General features: G+C 36.7%; 2 protein-coding genes, 1 long non-coding RNA gene and 1 pseudogene across 3 annotated transcripts; all 4 read right to left on the reverse strand.

Moving 5' to 3' along the window:
* Nucleotides 1–8,437: 8,437 nt before the first annotated feature.
* LOC143231582 (uncharacterized) lies at nt 8,438–12,764 on the reverse strand. The gene is made up of 2 exons (XM_076466097.1): nt 12,582–12,764; nt 8,438–10,193 (listed from the first exon to the last, which is right to left on the reverse strand). Exons 1-2 carry the CDS (start codon nt 12,750–12,752, stop codon nt 10,038–10,040), a joined length of 327 nt encoding a protein of 108 aa, XP_076322212.1. The 5' UTR covers nt 12,753–12,764; the 3' UTR covers nt 8,438–10,037.
* A 1,198-nt stretch (nt 12,765–13,962) lies between these two features.
* On the reverse strand, nt 13,963–17,478 carry LOC143231583 (uncharacterized). The gene is made up of 2 exons (XR_013016995.1): nt 17,188–17,478; nt 13,963–15,846 (listed from the first exon to the last, which is right to left on the reverse strand). It is a non-coding gene; the product is annotated as an uncharacterized LOC143231583 (long non-coding RNA).
* Nucleotides 17,479–18,602: 1,124 nt separating this feature from the next.
* Nucleotides 18,603–22,939, reverse strand: LOC143231603 (uncharacterized). The gene is made up of 5 exons (XM_076466128.1): nt 21,508–22,939; nt 20,926–21,046; nt 19,982–20,199; nt 19,766–19,813; nt 18,603–18,820 (listed from the first exon to the last, which is right to left on the reverse strand). Exons 1-5 carry the CDS (start codon nt 21,737–21,739, stop codon nt 18,669–18,671), a joined length of 771 nt encoding a protein of 256 aa, XP_076322243.1. The 5' UTR covers nt 21,740–22,939; the 3' UTR covers nt 18,603–18,668.
* On the reverse strand, nt 22,913–24,457 carry LOC143232541 (uncharacterized; annotated as a pseudogene).
* Between the last annotated feature and the right edge of the window lie 397 nt (nt 24,458–24,854).

A 24,854-nucleotide genomic window follows, 5' to 3' on the forward strand; every position in this document is an offset into this window, starting at 1 on the left:
CATGAAGGTTCTAGGATGTGTATCCACAATCTTCTTGGCAATAGCATTTAAGTTAGCTTTCCCAGGTTTGGGATTTACCTTAGCTATTTCTTGGCACAACACTCTTACTGCAGCAAGGAGATCAGTCTTGGCTGGGGTTGTCCCTTTGGCACAAGCGTCTTGGACTGCATCAGGCAGCTTTTGCCAAGGGATTTGAATCTCTCTGCCCAGCTTTGCCTCCGTCTATATCCAGAACCTGAGGTGGTTGGTGTGATATTGTCCCTTGACAGTGACAATGGTGGGGGTGTGACACATTGTTCGGCTGGTGAAGCTGCTGCAGCAAGGTTTCTACTTTTGGAGTCCCAACAACTGATGGGATACTTTCGGTGCCTTAAGAAAGTAGATTACAATAGAAAATTACAATAATATCTAAAGAGAATTAAAGTATTTGAAAAAGCACTTGTACATTACCAATCAAACCAAGTTTCACCTGCATTTTTGACAATTAAATGCAAAGTTTTGTTTAGCTGTATTTTTGACAATTAAATACAAAGTATAGTTATAATATTAAAGTAGTATTGACAGTTTCTTGCAAATTCATGCAAGTTAAGTCCCCAACTTGTGCCTCTCATTTTGATGGGTGAGGAAAAACTCTACACCCCTCTCTGACATGCAGAAAGGAAGACATATTAGATAAAGGGGTGGGTACAGGATTGGTCTTAAATCCCTTCCCCAAGTAAAAGGATTTTTTTACAGCTGGAAGGTAAAAGGGTTGCCTGAATTACTTGAGGGTGGGGGAGATGTATATAATATTGTTATTTCAGTAAAAAAATCCTACTTTAGGGCTAAATTTATGCCCCTTCCCCTTCCAAACATGTATACTTTTACATAAAATTTTCCCTGCCCCCCCAAAAATACTCCTCCATACATATTTAATCACATAAAAAGTTTATTTCCCCACTTTAGTGAAAAAGGGCCCCAAGTTTGGAAACACAGAATAAACATTAAAATATTGCCTGCCAAAAAGGATAGTTAACTAAAGTTATATGCATTTGTTCATTAAACTTAAAGAATACCATTTGCTGTGAAGTGGGCTTTCAGTTTGAGGGCCAGTTTTCTGCAGGCAAGCAGGTTTAGTGTCCCTTCAAGATCTTTCTCAGGATCAAGAAACTCCAAGTCTTCCAGATTTTCCATCCCAAATTCTTACAGCTTCTCCTCTAGTGCTACCATCTTGTCTGCTGGAAGATGAAGAGCTGCTACAAGAAAGTTCTTCACTTCTTCTGACACAGAGGGCATCCTAAAGTCAAAGGACAACTAAATTAACATCTGATTAGACACAGTGCATATAAATAATGACACCTGTACTATTTTTTTGTCCAAAACAAAAGCTTAGAAATGGCAAATAAGTCCCCAGGCTAGAGCAGAAGCGGATCCATGGGGGAGGGGCAGAGGGGCTAGGATCCCCTTTCTTGGCTGCAGCAATTTTTTTCGGTTTCAAACCAATTTTGCCACCTGGACTCCTTTCTTGTTGGCACCTGAGGACCTTTCAATTTAGGATGTCTTATTGGTCATCATAGATTGGATCCCCCTTTACAAAAAATCTTGGATCTGTTTCTTAAGATGGATGGACAGACAGAAGCTCACTATCTCCAACTTTCAGGCAGGGGACTGAAAAACACACCAGTGCTAATGTACTACAAAAACAGGGTTTTAATGAAGGCTTACTAATAATTTTTTAGAAATCTTGTTTGCAATTGAATATAATGTAGAGGTTGTATTTAATTTTAATGAAATTGGAGGGTGGGGGTCAGCTTATACATGGAATACCAGTACAAGTTACAAAGCATAGGGGGGGGGGATAGGGGGGTGGATTCGTAACAACTGCCAAAAATATGTCAAATCTGCAGTATGTGCTTGTCCGCACTAAAAAATAAATGTGCCTGGCTTCATGAGCAATGCTGCTCATGTGCCATTTACATCACACACTGTCAAAAGTGACTGGATTCATGAATGCAAACTGCAACTAAACTCAACTGAAAGGTGCATCCAGCTCAAAGTTGCATTTGCCTATCTTCACTCAACAGAAAATGTGCCTGGCTTCACATGCAGATGCTGCTTATGTGCCACTAGCTTCACTTACTGTCTAGTGTGACTGGCTTAATGCAATATGCTTGTGTACAATATTACAAATGCTGAAATTTGGGCCTGTCCTTTAAAAATTCTGTAAGAGCAGACTAAGGGAGGTAGGCCAGGTGATTCAATGCACAAAGGAATTGTTAACAGTATATATTACCAGGACCAGGGATTCAAAAGACCAAAGAAGGGCACTGAATTAGAACTTGCGTGCTTGTGGCCAGTACTTATTGTATACACCGTATGCTTCACTTGTCATGACTGTGTATTATAGAAAAAATAAAAAAATAATTCTCCCCAAACCACTTGTTAGAAACCAGTAAGTTCATGTTGATTGTATTAGATGTAGGATGCTTTGGTACAACTGGGATAGCTCATGGGGTACCCAAAAACTTGGTGTTGGGGGGGTAAAGGGAGGGGTCCTAGCTTCTCAACCAAAATATCATGGGTAGCAGGAAGGTTAATACTTTTTTATCTGATCATGTTATTATAGACCTAACACTGTACAGAACACAAAATAATTGTTTCCATCCCCTGCTAACTGGGTAGGCCTTGAACAGGCAAAATTCTTTGCCTGTTAAACAAAATTTCCACTTTATATTATAAACAGTCTTGTTCTTATTGGGTTCCATGAACAATTTATCTATTAAAAAGAACAATTTATCTATTAAAAAGAACAATTTATCTATTAAAAAGTGGTTTGGTGCCTCAGGAAATATCACTTCCAACCAAATTTGCCTGAAATTCTGATTGTCTACATCAGTATTTTACACCATGCTGCACCACCTTAAAATGAACAAAAAGTACCCAGATGGCACCTTAAGGATGAAGTGGGCTAGGCTGAGAACAGGGGTTATTCTAGGTTTTATAACTTGGGGCCCTTTCTTACTGATGTGGGAATTATTTAACGTGGTTTAATAGGAATGGGGGAATTTATGTTGTTGCAGAGGGGAATTTTGTACAAATAACAAAAAAATTGCCAGGGGGAAGAAAATCGGCCCTATAAAGGGTCTAGAATAATCTCTGGGAGAACAAGGGAGACCAATATGAATATAGGCCTCATTGGAAGAATTCATGTCTTTGACATCCAAAAGAACACGCATACCTGGATGACCTCAGTTATCCACCACAGCGTGTTTCAGAACAGCAAATACACTGGCACCAAATCTGTATAGCTCCAGGGCGGTAATCCAGTAGTTGGCTAAAAGGAACACATGTTGTTTTGAATTTTCAGATTCAAAAATTTCAAGCAATCCAGATTCAGTTCTTTGTGTATCCTTATTCTGAACAACAAAATAAATATCAGTATCCTTACTGAGAAGAACCATGGTGATTTCACCACAAACAAGGTGATTATCAGCATCTCTGGACAAAAACACTACTTGTCCTTTATGGTAGTGGACACCATGCACCACCATACTCTGGCAAACTACAGTACTTGAACTATTTCTCAAGTGAGGGAATTTGTCAACAGCCTTCTGGATGTACTCTCCATACAAATCTGCATGGAATGCTAATGCTGACTTGTATGACACCGTGGTCGAAACAATGATCCAGAACTATACAATGCTTGCAACAACTGATGTTTTTCTGCTAAGGACTTTGTTACATGTATATAATTTTGAGCTGAACGTGCACTCCTCTTGAAATAAGAGTGTTTACTCTCAAATCGTAATGTCCACAATCGAATCAGGGGTCCACATTTCAATGTAAGCTCAGGATAGTGAGTCAGAAAATGGTGTTTTGCTCTTAAGTTAATGTTTGGAAAAGTTTCATTCTTTTTTACAATATATTCTTCTATCAAGTCCAACATTATGGCAACCTGATCCTCAGATATCACTGGGGCACATATAAGTTCAACAATCTGTCTTAGTAATAACAGCAACTGCCACACTTCATTATTATGGTCATCAATTTTTCCATGTATTAGCAGTGGCAAAAATCGGAGCAAAACCCAGACCTGAACTGCATGCCCACTAACTGTCTTAGAGCTCAAAGTAAATGGGGGTTTGTCATTTGCATCAGATCCTTTGAATTTATAAGTCTGAATCTTTTTGTTCAGGTAATCGTAATCAAACCACTCTACTCGTACCAAGTAATTAAGAATCAAGTTGTGATCTTCCTTGACAATCCCTTCAAACAGGTCATGCCCAAGGCAAGGTGGGAGACCAGGGTTTGTAACATGAAAATGTTGCAATTTGTTCAATACTGAATCAAATTTAACCCCACTGTGATGCACCAGACCATTTGTACATACTTCTTGTACTGAGCTATTGTAATTTTCTTGAGTCCTTAAATCAAAGTCCCAAGGAAAAATATTTCCACCTTCAAGGTCATCTTTGGATATCAAACAGTATCTACAATTGTGAGAAACAGAACTGAAGTTTTCAACAAAACCACTTATCATATGACTACCTAAATTGTCCCCCTAGAACAAAGGCAACAGACCCTTTGCGGTTCCCAAATCTGCCTAAGTCTACACCATTTGCTTCCAGATCAAGCAAATCTGTCATGATAGGAGTCAGAATCTTTTCCTGACCATGTGTCTTAAAGTCCTCTTCCCTACAGAGCAACAATAGCTGCTGTACATCTATTAAAGTCCTGACAGCAGGATGCAGATTACCAATGGTATAGTAAATGGCCAAAATTTTGTGTTTTTTCTTTGCTGACCCAAGTGGATTCACTATTTCAAATGAATCTTGATACAAGAGTAGCTTTAAAGCATCAGGATTTTTTGAAAGAAAACATTTTGATTGCACACTTTACCATCTGTAAAGTCTGTTAGCACTCCTGAATCTCCATTATTTTCAGATTTTTCAAAGTAGTGACTGATTTTTTATCTCGATATAGGGCCTGAAGTGAATCTTTTAAAGGCACATAGTAGCACAATGCCTTTGTATCATCTTTTTTTGTGTTTAGGCTCTGGATGTGGAAGTGGTTCAACATAATCAAATTTTTCCTTGTAATACTTTTTTCTGTAATATTTTGACCTTAAAGTGTCATGTACTGCTTTGAGGTTGTCATGTTCGTACCAGTGTATAATTTCCTGAATACAATCAGCAGAAAGAGTTGCTTTTTCTAGCTTTGCCTTCAATTGATGTTTTTTGGAATTTCGCTTGCTCATTATGGAGGGAGCTGAATTCATCCACAATAACCTGAATAGTGCTCACTGGTACGTGGTGTTTTGTCTGTATTGATAAGAGAAATGTAGCTAATGTTGTTGTCAAGGCACTTTCTATTTCTCGGTCTGATAAGAAATTATTTTCATCCTCATCACTATGGCAAATTTCAGTACATGGTTCTTCATAATTGCCTGCATTATTGTTTTCATTAGTCTGGTTCTCTAAATTTCTATCATGACCATCATGATCACCAATGGAGAGGATGGCTACATGCAGGTGATGAACTGAGGTGTCCTTGTGATATCTGCTCAAGTGAGAACTGAAACTTGACACAACCTCAAATCGCTTATCACATTGTTGGAAGGGACATGCAATTTTAATACCATCCTTTATATGTCCCTTCAAATGAGCAATAAAAGGTTTCAAACCCAAATATTTTGCTAAGCAATGCCTTATCTCACATTGCAGCTGTATACTATCAGAGTCAACATACTGTTTTGAATATTCTCCCTTATGCTGTCTTGAAATGTGTGATTTAAGAGAAGGAAATGTTGGCAAGTTTTCACCACAGTCAGTCACTGGACAAGGTATAGTAGGATTTGGTAAAGCTGCATGGAATGAGTTATAATGACTGCCATACGTTCGCAGAGAAGATGTTCTAAAGTGACAAATAGTACAGCGATACATTTTGAGTTTCAGTTAAACTGTAACAAACAAGACCAGAATAGTGAAAAAAAATTGATATAGGAAATGAACTAAGCAGCAGGGCATGGTGAGATCTCCAAGATTAAGTGGATAAGTGATGGGGTGGGGGTGGGGGTATGGCACAGGAATTAAAAATCTTGGCTTTAACCAACACGCCAGGCCTTGTCTGTTGAAAGAACTTGAAACAACTGATCAACTCCTGCTCACTTTCACTTACTTTTGGAGAAGCAATTCAAAATTCTTGCATAACTGTTAATTACAGAAGGAATCACCTGCTAAAATGCACCAAACTGGGATTAATCATGTAAACCACTCAGGACCAAAAATGTGCCATGTTATATGATTCGCTCAAAAGTTGGCCCAAAATTTTAACATAATCTCTTTATAATTTTGGAATACTCTAAACATCAGTAAAATTCTTGCCCTATAACTTCATGCCCAGCAGCCAGACTGATCATGCCATGTACTTGCTGTAAAACCCTAATATTAGCGAGCGTTTTACTTAGGCAAATTTGGTGACTGGAATATTGTTGCTAAATTAACTGGATGGTAATTTATCTAGCTAAACATAGTGAAGAGTGCAATTTCATAAAAATGCTATGGCAGTTTTTAAAGAAAAACGTGAAGTTCAGCCTACCTACGATCTTTAGGCCTAGCTTCCATGCATGACTGAATCTTAGAATATGCTCTCACAAGATAACCAGACGACCAGATCTGAAGAATCTACACTACTAGGACTTAGCCTATACCTATTATAGTATAAGGTTCATCAGATCATCAATCAGGAACCGTTTATCATCAAACGGTACCCAGGTACCGCACATTCCCAAATACCTGATACGGAATTGACCAGGCCTGATGTTAGATCGCTAGAAAGCTACAATTTTAGGCAACGCAATAGGCCTAGAATATAGTTTGTCATGAAGTAGACATTGGGCTTCACGTTAGTAGATTTATCTATGTACCAGTAATATCAATGGTTATGAACCAAATAAAATACAAACCTGCCTCCTGGAAATGCACAACACAAAGTTAATTTAAATTAAACTGAATCTGGATTGCGTAGGTCTAAACAAGGGGTAAATAAACTGATGAGGTGTAGAACGCAAGTTGACTGCTAGACTCTATTCGGAACAAACTGCATCCACGATCCACTGGCACTCAATCGTTCCAATGGTATCTGGGTATATTTCCCTGGAGGGTCAGGTTCACTTTGACCTCTTCCTCCTTCCTGAACTTATTTTCCCTAACTGTTTGTATGTTAGGTCCTTTTCAGGGCAATGTCCATTTATAGTCTATTATTCACAGTAGTCAAGCTTGCTGGTGGCAATTTATTTATTTTATCTGATTATTATTTTAAAATACATAAATATGTAAACTATAAATATAAGATTTAAAGTTTATATACATACATATTTTACTTTACTTTATTTTTCTTTGTTTAAAATATATGTTAATTGGGGAGAGGTATTTAGAATTTTCTTCATCATGAATGAGGTACCTATCTAGTGTGCATAATAAATCATTTTTCATCCAATTTTTGTTAAAATATCTAATTGTAATATTTAAGAGTCTATCTGATATGGTTGGTATGTTCGAGTAATTGTGAATGAATTTAGATGATGTTGATCTCGGTACTCTGTATGCTGTTGTGAGAAGTGTGTTTTGTATTGTTTGTAGTTTGGTTTTGATTGTTTTATTACTTACAGTTACCCATGCTGGAGCTGCATAGTCTATTACTGGTCTTATATATGTTTTGTATATTTTCAAAATGTTATCTGTAGATGCTCCACTGTGTTTACCAGTTAGACTCCTAACATAGTTGGTTCTTCGCCAAATTTTATTTTTAATTTCGTTGACATGATTGATCCAAGTTAATTTTGAATCATAAGTCAGACCCAAAAATTTTGCTGATTGGGCAACCTGGAGTAGAGTGCCATTCATATATATTTCTAAAGAGTACCAGCTGAGTTTTTGCTGTGTTTATTTTAATTCTATATTTTTCACAGTATTCACTAATTCTATTTAATTGTGGTTGTATGTTTGTAGCTGCTATCGTGGGTGTTGCAGCACTTTTCCAGATTGCCACATCATCTGCGAACTGTGATGAGAATCCATGATTTGGATCCTTCAATGGCATATTGTTTACATACATGATGAAGAGTATAGGGCTAACCACCCCTCCCTGTGGGACACCAGCTAGTGGAGTAAAGTATTCGGAAAAAGTTCCTTCTACATTTACTCTACATTTTCTGTTTTCCAGAAAGTTAGATAACCAGCGAATAATTCCTCGCGGTAGTTCCATTTCATTCATTCGGAACCTTAGACCATCGTGCCAAACGGTGTCGAATGCTTTCGATATCGAGGAAGCAAGCGACTGTACATTCTTTTTTGTTGAAACTATCTATTATGGTTTCGGTTAATCTTATTAAATGATCTGTCGTTTGTCTAAATTTTCTGAATCCCTTTTGTTCTTTTGGTAATTTTGATGTTATCTCCAAGAATGTGGAGAGTCTATTACTGATTATTCTTTCAAGAATTTTGCCTACACAGCTGGTCAGGCTGATTGGTCTGTAGCTATTAGGTTTATTCGCTGGCTTTCCTTCCTTATGGAACATTAATATATTTGAAAGCTTCCAAGAAACTGGGATGTATCCTGAGGATAGAGATAAGTTAAAAAGTGAATTTAGGTGGTCAAACAATTTCGGTGTGCCCTTTTTTAGAAGGATAGCTCGTATTTCGTCTTCACCTGGTGCTTTATTTTTTGTGTTTTTTATTGCTTCGAGTAATTTTTGAGGGGATATTTCATTTGTTATTAATGTGCTTGCATAATCAGTGTTAGAACTTGTATTTGTATCAGTTATGTTTACTGGAAATATTGGTTCATATTGATGTTTATTGTTTGCTATGTGATTAGTGACTTTATTGTAGAAGTTTGTATTCATATCTGGATCTGTGTGAGTTTTAAATGTATTTTGGAGTTGATCGTTGAAAGCTTCGGCTATTTCTTTATTTGTATGTGCAATTGTGTTATTATGTTCAAGTGGAGGATATTTCTTTGTGTTTGTGTTTTCATTTGTGAATCTTTTAAGATGTGACCAGAATTTTTTCGGGTCAGTTATGTCGTTTAGTTTATTACAGTAATTGTCCCATTTATTTTGTTTTTGGGTTTTTATTTGAGTTCTGATGTGATTTCTAATGTTGTTTATTTGTGTTTTAGTTTCTCTGTTTCTTGTAATCATGTACTGTCTTCTCAGTTGTCTGCGCTTTTATATTAGGTTGATTATTTCTGTGGTGGGTTTCCATGTATTGATTGTTGTTTTATGGTGTTGTTTTGGTGTTGTTAACTTGGCTGCTTTCTGAAGGCAATCCGTGATTGTTTGATAATAGTTGTTCATTTTGACATGCGTTTTAACTTCTTTAATAATTTTATTAGGTAACAGATTATCTAATTCTTGTTTATAGCATTGCCAATTTGCTTTACTGTAATTAAATTTTTCTTTCCTATATGTTATATTTTTATAGGGAGTGAGATCGAAGACGCAAAAAATTGGGAGATGATCACTATCTACATCTTTTCCCACTTGAAATTTTACTAATTTCTGGCTTAAATTATATGTACACATACACAGATCTAGTATGTCACTAGAGTTAGTGGAATAGCATGTATGTGTTGGGGTGGTATCATTCAATAAAGCAATGTTATTATCATCAATAAATTGTATTAATTTTCTACCATTTGAATTAGAACTTCGGCATCCAAAGGAAACATTTTTACTGTTTAAGTCTCCCATGACTATAGTGTTTTGATTGTGGGAAAAGATGTTATTTAGTAAAGTTGTATCTAATTGTTTATTGAGTGAGCAGTAAATTCCTGCTACGGTTATTTTAGTTTTATTCGATTGGAGGATATCTACAGTAGGCCGGTCAACGAATGTCAGAACGGCACTCGAATATTCGTGGGCGAAAATTCGTGAATATCCGAATATTCGTGCATATACTTGTTAGATCGTTTTAGAATTATTAATTAATAATTAACTTACCTTAAATTGCAATATTTATGCCAGTAAAGAGTAGAAATAACTTGTTTTTCATCATTTACTGAAGTTTACATTCTTTTCTTGAACTTCCTGTCACAGTGCACCATGGGTAATGTATTACTGTAAACCATATTGTTGCTGCTCTGTTCAATGTGAGCCCTCTGTACAAAAGCTGACTTCTGGCACCTGTGACCTGTTTTTTCTTATTTTGATGCTGTAAAATTGTTGTCCATTATTATTTTATTTATGTAATTATATTACTATACTGTGTTGAATAAAATACTTGTCAAAATAATTATTGTTGTTTGTTTTCTTTTATTCTACACACTGGGGAAACAACATTATTAATAAACATGAACTTTATTAATGAACATAAAAAAACATCAGAAAACAATTAACACTAAACAAGTTAAAATAGACATAAAATACTGAGTTTATGCTGCAGCCACATAGACCTGTTCCACATCCTGGTCAATTATTAATGCTCTGTCCATTGTTACTTGGAAAATATTAAAAGTTAAACACTAACAATAAAAACATTTGTAAAAAACCTCATAAAACAACTTTCACTGAAAATACTGAGTGTATGCACATTCCTGTTCATGGTGTTTCCTCCTTTACATTTGAGGATGGAAGCCCAGGAAGTTGGGGATAAACTGGATTAGAGACCTGTGAGCTAGTACTGGCAGCACTCGAAGGGGTACAGGTAACTGTAACTGCAGGAGAGCATCAGATGCAGGGAGAAAATCAGAAGGGACTGTCATGTTGGCTTTGACTGCTGACTTCAAGTTCTTGTTCAGGAACACCAATTGACCCACATGTTCAGGGTTAAGGGAAGCCCTTAGCTTGCTGACGGTCAAACCTGCTGTGCTGAATGTACATTCGCTTGGTACTGATGTACCAGGTATAGACAGGTATTTCCTAGCAACTGAAGCAATTGATGGAAACCTTGACCTGTACACAGACCACCACTGAAGAGGGTTTGGTGGCCTTAGAGGCTCTCTGACAAAATCAGCCAACTCTTCCTCAACTGAAGAAACATCACTGCCTTCTGTCAAGTCTACTGTATCACCCATTACATAACTCAAAACTTTTGACATAATGGGTTTTTTTACAGGTGGTTCTGTTACCTCATCTGCCTCAGGTTCCTTCTTGACTTCTGCAGTGTTGCTTGATCTCCTGATTTCTTCTGCTATGTTGGCATGAAGTTCCTTTCTCTGACTTTCGGTCAAAAATTTTAGACTTTTATATCTAGGATCAAGTGCTGAAGCTTTCAGCAGGGAACTATTCAGACCTTCATTAATGATTCCTCCATCTTCTGACAAGAATTTAAATCTTTTCACCAATCCCATACTGATTGTTTTTTTCAACTGCTTAGCTAGTGCTTTGTCTTCCTCTGTGGTCTTAAGGTCCTCCATCATATCTGTCAGCAGAGGGTAAATTGAGGACCCTGTGGGAAGATCTTCCTTCCCAAGAATTTCAGTGGCTTCTGCAAAAGGATGAAGTATTGGGATTATTGTATGCATCGTGTCCCAAAAGACATCATCAATGTCAAATCTTTCTCCACTTTTTTACAATGGTAGCGTCTACCAACACTGCATATATGGGCACTCTGAGCTCTACCAGTCGCTGCACCATCTCCAGCGCAGAGTTCCATCTTGTATAATCCTGTATAAGGTTCTTTGCAATGATGGGACCCTTCTTTACTTGTTCCTTCTGGGCTTCAGTAGCCATCTGAACTTGCTTTTGTTTTAGGGCACTTGTGGCCAGAACAGAATGGTTGAAGAATGTAACCAACCTTCTCCCTGCCCCAAGGGCTTTTGCAATGGGTGCAAGCTTAAGCCCATCTTGCAGAGCTAACTGAAGGCTGTGGGCAAAACAGCCAGAGTGAGAAATGCCTAACTTTTCTGCTGCCACAAGCATATTTGCAGCATTATCAGTAGTTAAGTGGACAATATTGTTGGTGTTTAGAAATTCAGAACACAGATTGTGAATTTCAGAAGCAATATTTTGACCTGTGTGTCTATCAGAAAAGAGTCTGGTGCCCAGAACATTTGAGTGCATTTTCCATTGCAAGTCAATGTGTTGTTCTGTGATAGTAATGTAACCTTGCATTGCATTACTAGTCCACAAATCAGTGGTCAGTGAAACATGCTGGTCTCTTAGTTCTCCAATCATCTCTGTCTTGGCATCATTGTACAGTTTTGTAAGGTAGTTACCAACAGTATTTCTACAAGGAACTTTGTATGATGGGTTTAACTGGTTTGCAAAATATCTAAATCCTACACCCTCAACAAAACTGAGTGGTCTAAGATCTACAGCACACATAAGAGCCAGGCTCCTGTTTATTCTCTCAGTGCTGTGTACATTCATTTTGGTAGCACAGGGATTCAGCTGCAGGAGTGTTGTTTGTCTCAGTGTAGGTGCAGCAGTAACATTTTTGAGTCCTGCAAATGCAGGTGAATAATTAATTATATATTTGCTAGCTATACATAAAATAAATATAAAACATATATTTAAAAAAAATGGAATAATATAATTTTAAACACAGAATATTCCTGCAGGTTCAGAAATGTCAAACAGCCATGTGCTCACTGCTCACCTGTTTGTTGGAAGTTAGGGAAATTCCACTATGCCTGTTACTCATATGATTTCTTAGGTTTGTTGTACCTCCACAAAATGACAGGTTTGCTTTGCAGAGCTGACACTCTGCCTTCTTTCCATCTAGTTTAAAATACTTCCAAACAGCAGACTTTCTGCCTTGATCCTCCATATTTAAAGTCTTTTGGCGGCCAAAGTAGCAACTTTAAGAAGGTTTACTGTAATCTTGTACCCACAATGCAATGTTCACAAAAGTTGGATTTACTTTTCCTCTTTAGCAGACAACTACCAAAAAAAGTTAAATAAAGTGTTATTTATTCAGATTTGACTTCATTTTCTTACAATGGTAAGTTAATATTTATTAATATTAATTAGGCGAATTTCCGAATATTATTGCATTCGAATATTCGCGGAAAAAGATCCATATACGAAGCTTCGATTACTCTTGCCAGCTGTAATCTACAGTAACATGTTCATTGCTACTGTTTAATTCGATTTCTTCTACAGATAAGTCTACTTTATGAAGCAGCATAATGCCTTTTTTCATCATTTTTATTTTTTCTGTCTTTTCTAATAGTTGAGTAATATGGTATTTTAAATCTATTATTATTATATGTTAGAGTTTCACTTATTATTATAATCTGGGGGTTTAATTCTTCTATTAGATCTTCGATCTCATGTTTCTTGGAAGCTATTGCACCTTGGATGTTGATATACATTACTGTGAACATTGTGCTGTGAGCATGTAACCTGTTAGTGTAGTTATAATGTAGGGTATGTGAGGTGTGACGTGTTTTATGGTAATAGTGATCAGTAGTTCTAGAAAGTTAGTTGTCTGGTTTGGTTTAGTATATTCTGTTATAAAATCAGTTATTACATTTTTGAAAACTGTTGAAAACAGGCTTGCTTTGTCTGTTGTGTTAATATTCGTTTCTTGTATGGTGATGTTGTTTTCTTTTGGTTTTTGTGTTAAATGTGTTCTTATTCTGTGTATTAGTCTTCTGTACTTGTTGTTTATGTGGTTCTTTTCCTTTTAACATTTCTGTATATGTGGTTTTTGTTGTTTTATTGTGTTCTGTTGATGTGCTTGTTTCAGGTAAGCTGCTTGTTTTCGATTGATTCTGTTCTGTTGGTGTGTTTGTTTTCGGTTGATTCTGTTCTGTTGGTGTTCTGATCTGAAAAATTCGTTGCTTTATTTGTTTATATTTTTCGCAGCCTTTGTAATTTGCTGTGTGGGTTTGACAGTTACAACATTTAGGCGTTTCTTTTCTTTTTTTACATTGATTGATATGGTGTTCCCCTCCACATTCGCAGCACCTCGGTGATGCTAAGCAGGCTGCTGAAACATGTCCATATCTTTGGCAGTTGTAACACTGTGTTACAACAATTGCCGGGGTTTTCAATTGTTCAACTTGGTATTTTTGATACCAGAGCAATATTCCATTGTTTATTAGATTTTGAATGTTGTAGCTGTCATCAATGTCTATTCTAATGAGGTTAGTAGGTGTTTGTGTTTTTTTAGAAATAATTCTTTCTGTCTTGGTGTGTGGTATGTTTTGTTCGTCAAGTGCCTGTTTAACTAGGTCCAGGTCAATTGTCTGATGAACCCCTCTTACCACTATTGCTTTTGGTTGCGGCTTACTTCCCGGAAGGTGGATTTTGATATTTCCAGATTTAAAGGCATCTGTTGGCCATTCTTTAAGTAGTCGGTTAAGATCGACTACATCTTGCCCTTGCACCAGTACTCCACCTCTAGGCAAACGCTTAATGTTAACTATGTTAACATTTGGTTTGCATCTCTTTACTTCTGTGGCAAGCAGGGGTTGGTTACCCAGCCAGCAAAAAGCGTTGATTTGACGTTGAAACAACGTTGGCAAATAACGTTGCAAAGACGTAGATCATCAACGTTGAATAAACATTGATGTGCACATTGAGTCCACGTTGAAAAAACGTTGTGAAGCAACGTTGTTCCCAACATTTGAGGTACAGTAGGCATGACGTTGAAAAAACGTTGACCAACGTGGAAGCAACGTTGCTCAGAACATTTTGGGTACAATAGGCATGACGTTGAAAAAAACGTTGATCAACGTGGAAGAAAGGTTGATTGCAATGGTGTAGTTAGGTAGGTATGACGTTGAGAATACGTTGGCTAAACGTTGATATTTGGTCATTTACAAGACCTTATACAACTTTGCTTGCTTGTTTGTGAATATTTTATTGGATAATGAACACCAATGGGTATTGGACGCAAGCTGAGAAGCTTATTAATGTCTGCTCCCATACTAATACAAGAATCAACAAACATTACTAAGCTAAAACATGCACTGGTTGCAACAGATTAAATAAGTTATAGATAGTGGTTAAGAGTATCAAGAATCAGTCAGATACATAGTATTACAACTTTTCTAATTCCAGTAACATCAGGGTTCTAAAAGCTTGATGTGTGAAGGGAGATTTGTAACTTTTTTTTTGTGGAAAGACTTGGCCAAACAAGCTCACTGAGCAAATTTCACTGAGTTGGGGAGGAAAGGTCAGCTCACTTAGTCTTTATCTTGAAGGATAACAATGACACAACGTTTAAGCAGTAGTGAAATTTATTACTGATAAACATCACTTTAATTTGTATATTGTATGAAATATGACAGAACAATGTCCGTAAACATTCTCATGGCCACTGGTAACAAATTCCACTTATTTTGCATCTTTTGCGTGACCAGTCAGCCATACTGAATCTGATCAGAATTGTTTTACATGCATTGATACTCCATTTTGCCCTCACAGTGTACCAAGTTGCAATAAATTCCTATCACAGATCTCTGAGAAAACTTTGTCCACAATTATGGTTGTCTGCCTCCTATAAGCTAAAGCATGGGATGACTTTGATGTGTGTAGATGGCAATTTCTCATAAGTCTACAAGGTGAATTATAAGAAATGCAGCAGGGTGCAAGGACCATTATTGCCATTGATGCATGTCACTTTATTTTGTGATTTGCATGAAATATGACAAAACAGTGTCCATGAACATCTTCTTGGTCACTGGTAGCAAATCCAGACGATTTTGTGCAAATCCAGTTGGTCATCTTGGATCTGACAGAATAACTGTTTCATGTGTATTGACACCCTATATTGTCCTCACACTGTACCAAGTTTTCTTTCTTTCACTTTTCCTGCTTCCTAGAGGCAGCATATTTGAACCAGCTCTGTGCAGTCTTCTTGATGACATCATCTGATGCCATCTCAGCCACAGGATTATCCCTGACAGCTCCTGCAAAGAAAAGTCCCATTATTTACACTTATTTATCTAAATATTGACTTTGAAACTATTATTTTAATTAAAGTAGGTCGAATAAAGCAGATTCTCACCCATTATTTTTGGATTACTGTTTTGTCAGTTGAAGCATACGGATAAAAAATGCACTGCAGGCCAGTGCAACGCCCCCTCAGCCCTCGTGCCCCAGTAAAGGAAAGCCTCAAAATCTCAAAGCACCTCAAGGTTACTCATCATAAAGCTAATCCAAGATCTTGATAAAGTACACAACTGTTACAAATTCTACACCTCCAACTCTTATCCTCCACAACTGATCCATGTCCCAAGCCTACCACTGAAAACAATTAAGAATGGTAACTGATGAACTGATATAAAGATCAGTCCCATTTCTAACCTTCCATAACTTATCCATGTCACCAATGAAAATAATTCTAATTGCTTTGTGACCTTGAAAAGTAGATCAGGGTGGATCATCATCAACCTTGCTTAGATCTTGAAGAGACATACAAATGAAAAATATCCCTTCCCTGCATAAAGCTGTAACAATATATCCCATATCACATATGCCACAAGCTTACCTTTAAACATTTCAGTTAAATTAATCTGACCTTGAAAAGTAGGTCAGTATCACTCATCATTAAAGTTGGCCAAGATCTTGATGAGATAGTTGATTGTTTTTAATTTCCATTCCTAAGATCTGGATGAGAGGCATTATTAATGTTAATTTGACTGTCCTAGCTCGAAATTTTTTGCAACTTATCCTTGTCACAAGCCAAAATTTAACAAGTTCAGGAACATCACCCTGTACAAGGCTTGAAAATAATTAATCACAATTGATTAGCTGTACATGTATTTACCACATGGTTTGATCAGCATGCACACTGAAAAAAAATAAGATTACAGCAAGTGCATTTTGCATCACAAACTTCGATGCAATACTGCTTTTTCCAGCCTTGCTGTAACCTCGAAAAGTAAGTAAAGGACATGCAGGATCACACTCATTTGAGAATTTGGCCAGATACATAATTGATATAAATTTGACTTTCCTATCTCTAAACCTTTGCAACTTATTCATGTCACAACCCCAGCTTTGAAAAATCCAGAAAAAAAAAACATTCTGTGACATTGGAATTTAGTCAAGGTCACTCAGCATCACACTCACCCAATGCCCAATGTTATTTGATATCATTAAAAAATTTTTAACCTACTGTCTATGCAAGGAGACGATAGCTGAAGATTTCAAATTTCCATATAAGTGTCTGACAGAGGAACTTAATTTGCTCTGAATATCTAGCAAATGAAGGAAGACTGACAAATATGTCAGTTAATGACACTTACTGTTAATGACTTGTAACAAATTTGTTGTAGATATGGCCTTCTTTGGTATGGTAACTAAGGTCCCATCATCTTGTCTTTTTTTCCTTTCATGTCCCATCCAGTTGAACTGGCTGGCAAGGCTGTTGGTCATTAGACCTGTTAGTACATTTCTTGTGACAGCATCCACACTGTCACCACCCCTCATACTTAGCTTCCTCACCTACAAAATTTCATGATATTTCCAGAATGAAAATTGCATCTATCATGTGTTAACTGATGCACATAATTTATATTGAAAATACATTTCCATAAACTGATTATTGCATATGCTTTAATATTCATCATTCTTTTTCATTGAATTCAAATGTAAGATCTCTGGAACACATTTATGGATAAAGTACCTGTAAAAACAGAATGAATGTTCATGCATAGAAACCATGATAGTTTAAACTCAGAAACATTCAGCATCCGTTGAGGAGGTCATCATACAATTCATTTGCCTTTGACATACATACACTACTGTAAATCCCTTTATTCTCCCTAAAATCTAGTTAATTCAGATTTACTTACGACAGCATCTGCATTATGCTGAACCATAACTTTGTCATTCAGGGTGTTGAACCCATCCATTGTACTAAGCGGCAGAGCTGGGAGACCCTGTGGCCACACAGACAGATTTATGGATGAGTTGGTGCTGGCAGGCCGACCTCTCAGCAAAGTCTGCAGAAGGCCTGTATTCATGTCCACTTTTTTGTTGTAGCTCTGCTAGCACCTGAAGAATTTTTCTTTCTGTCTGTGTGATTCCTACAGCACCTTTTTATTTAAAAATGGAAAATTCCATTTATTAATAATGTGTTTATATTGGCTGCAACTGTAAAAACAATAAAAGTATGACTTCTATCATGATAAATTTACAAATTACTTGCTTGATTCTGGTGATTGCTATATTGCTACAAACTAAATGAAGCTTAGTTTAAATTTCTGACATGAAAAATAAACACTTATTTACAAGTTAGGCCAGACCAAGAAAAAAATGGTCCAAGTCACCAACTCCAGTGCCCGGAGTCTGTAAATCTAGGTTTTCTGGGGGCCTAGCCCAACCCAAAGCGATGGAAACTCAGCATTGTACAGGCATTCACATTTTTTAATGTACACTGCCTATCATTTCTGGGATACATAATAATCATTTAACAAATCCACACAAACATTCATATTTACCATTGGTGGGAGTTGAAGCTACCTGAGGAGTGCTGGTCACCTTTCTTCTAGGACCTGCAGATACACATATACAGTATATAGAAGAGCAGGTTAATTAATCTGGGCCAAAATTGTAGATAGGTTATGGTATGCAACAGATTGTCCAGAGGGGGGAAACATACTGCTAAATGATTCATCTTGCTGCCTTTTCTACTTTACTACATTCCTTGGAATGAGTTTAATAAAATGTATCTCAAAGTACCAGAGAGATGTAACACCAAAACTATGTGTTTAGATGCAGCATATCAATATATCTGTAATATAACAGCACTAACACTAACAATAATAATACAAAATAATGTATGTGTATACATATCAGAATATGGTGTACTGTGAATGGCAGGGTGTATTTCTCTTTGTGGTGAGGAGCTCCTACTTGTATCACTGTCATGCATCTCTACAAGTTAAATTATTGCCACTCTTTAATATCTTACATATAAGGTTAATCACGTACATCTTATTTCCAGTTACATCTGCAGAACCCACAACATCTCAGAACCTTTCAGATATACTTTGAAATGTTGGCAGCAAAACAAAACAAAAAAACCCACAGAAGGTAGGTGAATTTAAGAATATATATTTTCCCTGCCCTTCATTGTGGTCAAATAAAAAGCACATAAATACCAGTATTAAAACAGGTTAATTACAGTGGCAGATTGGGGGTGGTGGTGGGTTGTGGTGCATTCTTGTGCCACCTTGCCCCTTCCCCCCATGAAAATTGATGGCCTAAAGACTGGGTGCCTGTATGCTTAAAGTACTATTTTTATGTTTTCCAGTTTCTAACTTCACCTAACAAAGTAGTGCTTATGAGTGGAAAAATACTGGTTTGTGGTTCGGAGAAGGCTGGCACCCTCCTTAAGCAAACCCTGTATCCACCCCTGTTGCACAGAACTACGTTTGTAAATTTTGAAACTGCCTTTGTTGAAATTAAAATACCTTTCTCAAAAATATTTAATAAGATGTTATATAAAATATGGCAAATTTTGCTCTTGGTTTATACACAAGTAATTGTACCTGAAGATGAACCTGAGCCAGAGGGCCCAGCTAATGGCGGCTGGTTCTCATCAACAAGAGAGCTTCCATTGAGATCTACAACACGTGCATTTACATTGCATGAAGAACATGTCATATTTTGTCACCTTTTAAGCCTGGCTGTGGCCCTGTCATGATACAGTACTAGGCAGGGTTTTCATGTTTAACAGATATACAATGAGGCAAATAAAACATTTCAGAAGGTTAAAAAATTTTTTCATATCCATAATGCCCTGTATCTACTGAATGCCATGAACAGGAGTGTATACTATTACTATGTCTACCAGTGATTGAAGTAAAAATGCATTACCATGGTTTGTCAGGGGTGTTAGTGTCCTCTGGATTCTGTTGACTTCACCTACAAAATGGAAAAGGACATAATTCTATGGCAAGATGACAGTTATGGTATCAACATTATGGAGTGTATGGCAAAGCTTAAACCAGAAGATGCACTTGTAGTTTAATAAAAATGTTGAATGAAACTGCAACCTTTATCATTAGAGTAACATTTTACTGTGTAGTTTACCTGACACACATCTTCTTTTTGGGGTCACTATCACATGCCCTCCAGCATTGCTTATTGGCTCTGGTGGCTTAGGTATGGTCAGCTGAGCCAAATCCACATGATCATCTGACCATATTGCAGACTTGTGTTTTTGTGATTTGGAATTCTGAACTTGCTGATTCTTCTCCCCATCAGCCTCAGACTCATTATCAGACTCAGAAACTAATCTCTGTGTGGGCCTATACAAAAAGAAGCATATTTTTTACAAAAATGTATCTAGAAGGCTAATATTGCTTTGCTAAAGTGACCCAAAAAGTTATTCAATTTGAAAATAGCTTGGCACTTTGAAAATAAGTTTGTCATTTAAAATACAGTGCTATTTTTCTTTTTTTTTTGTATACATCATTTTCATTCATTCTGAAGTGGCACCTTGATCAAGTAACTACATATACATGTAATTCAAGCCTAAGGCAAGTATGCACTCATTTTTCTTGTGAGAGGTCCCATAATAAGAATCTTTTACTCTAAAAATATATAGACCTACTCAGCTGACATGGTCTTACAGTTCACCAACCACCCATCATAATATAAAATCAGATTCAAATATTATGAATAAATTTAGTTCTATTAAAAATGTACAATTTTATATTGACTTTAAGCTGAGACTGTTCCTGCAAGGTCACCATATCTGTCTATTTATATCAGGCTCTAGCAAAGTGAAAAAAAACATGGCTTGATTTAATTCTCATTCCATCCCTTTAATTTCACTTTACAATTTACTTATACATGTGTGATTCGAGTGCTGAACCCTAACCAATGTGAGCTTCACATTTTACAGGTACCGCTATCATATAGTTTTGAGATAAAGTAATTGGAGTATATTATTCTTAGCCAGTATGTGTTAACTTGAAAATGTGATAGTTTGAGACAAATTGTTTAAAACTGCAGTCACTAGCAAAGCATACTTTCTCTTTCTGGTGCAAATTCTTGGTCCATTTTCAGAATTTTTAGCTTCTGGATCATCTGTTTCAAGAGAAGAGTTGTCCTCTGCAGAACTTAATTTCCCTCTCACCTTAACATAGTCATCTGTAAAGACAAAAGAGTCTCAAGTAACAGGTATATCACTTTTCTGTCACTCAAATATTCAAATCTGAAAAATTCAGGAGACAGAGGTAGACTTCCACTGAGCAGGGCCTGAGAAACCTTTGTACATGCATGCCTGTGTCAGTGTGCTAACAGACGTCGGAGGAACAGATGTCATTCTTCCAGTTTGCCAACATCTCACAGGTTCACTAAACATTACATGTACTTGCTCAACATGCAGTTCACATCCACTACTTAAAATGCATATGTAATTATGATAAGGACAGGTTTTAAAAAATTGTTTTGATTTTTTTATGTTGACATATATGGAATGTACCTCCTGATGTTTTTGCTAGACAGATACTTTATAACAGAACACGTCCTCTACTAAGATCTATATGGACACAAAGTGGAAACATAAATAAATTTCCATGCACCATGTATTATTGTAGTTTTCAACTTACCATCTGAATAGATGACTCTAACATCATACTCATCCCAATGATCCTCTGGAGGCATTCTGTCCAGAACAGCTTTATTCAGGCTTTGACCTTTTTTGTTCGGCCACTTAATGGTGCATTCATCCAATAGCCAGTCTGATGGTGCCACCGCAACTTCATTGTCCTTTGTGAACACTACTATCACATATTCTCTAATTTCCACCTCCATTTGGTTGGATCTGTCAACATTAGCCATGTAACTATGCTGCCTTTAAGAAACCTGATTTTCTAATTTTTACAATTTTCCATTTAAAATACTAAACATACTACAGTAATATTCATAAAATATATCAATGTCAAAATTTGCTTGCAGATGTGACATTTGTGTAAATGTATATGCTCTACCTACATAAAATTATCTGTTCACTCAGTCTTTGCTAAAGAAGAAATTACCTTATCCTTTTTCACTTTATAATTGTAAAATGGACTCAGACAAATACCAAAAAATCTCCTGAACATCCAAATTAGTCAAACTGCATATTCTCAAGGCCCCTGTTATAAGCTGCTGTCAGGGTTTGCTTTTAATGCCAGTAAACAGGTTCACTGCCTGTTACAGAGTGATACAGTTCAATTTACCAGCACTGAAATTTGTTAAATATACAGACACAGACCTATTTTAACCTAGCTACTGAAGTTTTCAACTTGCCTCCTTATGTAAAAGCTAATGAAAACCCTGTGCTGTATAGATGTAATGTGACATGAATGTTACAGCTCCATCATAACAGTTCCCCCTTTCTACAGGTTAGTCAGTTGAACATTATGGTATTTCTCATACATAAGTATGAAGCTGATAAAGCACCTTGGTCCCTGTTCCCTTGCAGAATTATTATAATTGACTTACCCCGACACACATATACACCCATACACAAATAAAAAATTCCCCCTTCACCAAATACCAAAAACCAAATAAAAAAAATATTTTTTCTTTAGTAGGAAAGGGCCTGAAGTGTACAGAATAACCCCTGATATGACACATCACTGCATTTGATTTACTCATTTGTATGATTGAGTGGAACTGCTATATAGCCTGACTTGCTAGGCCAGAGAGCACATTTTCCATTTAATCTGGAAATTGAAACCACAACTAATTCAGGTTTCAGGTTGGAAACATGATGAATTCCTAAGTCTGAAGACTTCAGAGGGTGTTTGAAAAAGTCATTTACCTCTGCAAACTGTTTAACAACTAGGAAAATATCCTCAGATTGGCCATGTTTGGCAAGCAAATTCTGCACAATACATATTTCCCCATTAAGTAGCACACAATTGTTTGCCTGATCCAAAGTGATACAAAATCTTGGTAAAAAGAGTTGGCCATACTGGTTGTAAACTTCAAATAATTCTGGAACAGGACCATTGCTGTGCTCCATCTTCAAAAGAGGATAATTTTGGTCACATGCAGATCCTCTAAATAAGCTCTGTGACTCTGAAATTCAAGAGCTACTTGTTGGATAGGATGCTGTGGTTTTCTAACCATTTTTTTCACTTTGCCAAGAAAATTTTCAAATGGAAAAGCTGATATATTATCTAGGGGTCCAAACCTATTCACTTCATCGGCAAGATGGACAAGTCCATGGACATTGTAGACAACTTCTTGGTGGCCATAAATTTGTGTATACTCTCTCACAAAAAATACCAAAAGTTCTCTAACATAATCCACATAATGAGTACACAAACGTGGACTGGTCAAAATGTTCATACTTACAGAGAGAAGAACAAAATTCTTGTAGAATGTATCAGACAATATATCCTTCAATACAAAAGAACCAGTGTACAACAAGAATTGCCTAAACTCTGTAGCTTTCCATCGGTCTATCTCACTTAATGCACGGGGTTTGCGCGCAAATTCTCTTGGAGAATAAGGTGCCAAAGCTAACAACCTACCAGATATCTCCAACACTGATCTACTTGGCAACCTGCAAGTCAGTGACCCTTTTATCCAATACAAAAGAAGACATCGCATCACACCTAAACAAACCAAGTGCATATAATCTAGAGGCACCTGAGTTACCATACCAATATCCAACTCCAACAAGGGAGCTGGAATGTCTGTATGATGATTTTCATCCAGCATGTCTCTAAAGCTTGCATCAGTCCTTAAGGTTGCGTCAGTCTCTTGGAAAGTGACCTTGTTGTACCATGTCCCTTCCTGTGTACATTTGTCACAGTCAAAATATCCATTGTAGGGTTTACAACATTTGATCATTGCCCTTGCTGGAGCATCACAAATTATTGCTGATATCCGTATTTGGAAATGTCTGTCACCAAAATTCAATCCAACTCTTTCTAAATATTTCATTTCTTCCACAAAATCTTTCATATATTCACCCAAATTTTGGGGTTTGGAATTACCAGCAAATAAGCCTATTAAAAATGGTTGTTTCAAGCCCTTATGGTCCAGCATTCCTAAAATAGGCCAAAACTGCAGTTTAGAAGTTTTAAATAATGGCAGCCCATCAATATTAATTTGGAGCAACAAATTTACACCTGGAATAGATTCAGGATACAGCATTTGGTTAATTCCTTTAGATATTCCAAAATGGTGATACAACCCTCCTGCAATAGGCTTAACTGTAATGCTAGTGCTTGTTTTAAGCAAAGTTCTAGGATCTTTTGGCAAACTTGGATTTTTTTTTTGCAAAGAATGTGGAGAAGGTCTCCAAGTGCCCTGTGTGTAATTTTGTGTTTTGCAGCCCAAGACCCTATTTCATCAGCCAAGTCAGGTTCTCCATCAGAACCTTCATCATCATTGTGATCATCATCAGAAAACCTATTCACTGGCTCTTGAGCCATAATATGACCTAAACAAAAGTAGTTGTAATCTTCTCAACAACTTCTTGCAAATTCTCATTAGGCTTCTCTGGAATACCTCCAATCAAAACATTATAGTTATAAGAATATTGTTCCGCGCCACACATCTTCCTCCGAAAACTTGCCATCTCCTTCCACAATTCTTCATTTTCATGCTTTAATGTTTTCCTGTTTACACTCCTTAACTTCAGCTCTCAAAGTTGTGATATCCTCACTCATAGTTTCTACCTTCTCTGAATAAAATTGAAAGGAAGTCACTAATTCTTCGACCTTTACTTTAATTAAGTGAAAGTCATCAAGTCTTGACAAAATTTCAGTAACTTTTGTCTTAAGCCACTTCATATCTGCCTCCCCCATATTTAAATCAAGCTCACTATTCTCAATAAGATTCACTGTCTCCCCCTCTAACGAAATGGACACAGTCCTTCTTAATGGAGATTCACTATTTAGGCTTAACTTTCTTTTTCTCATACAAAAATCACATTCATAACTTTTCCCAATTT

Source organism: Tachypleus tridentatus, chromosome 11, assembly GCF_004210375.1.
Source record: "Tachypleus tridentatus isolate NWPU-2018 chromosome 11, ASM421037v1, whole genome shotgun sequence".
In the NCBI taxonomy this organism is placed as follows: Eukaryota; Metazoa; Arthropoda; class Merostomata; order Xiphosura; family Limulidae; genus Tachypleus; species Tachypleus tridentatus.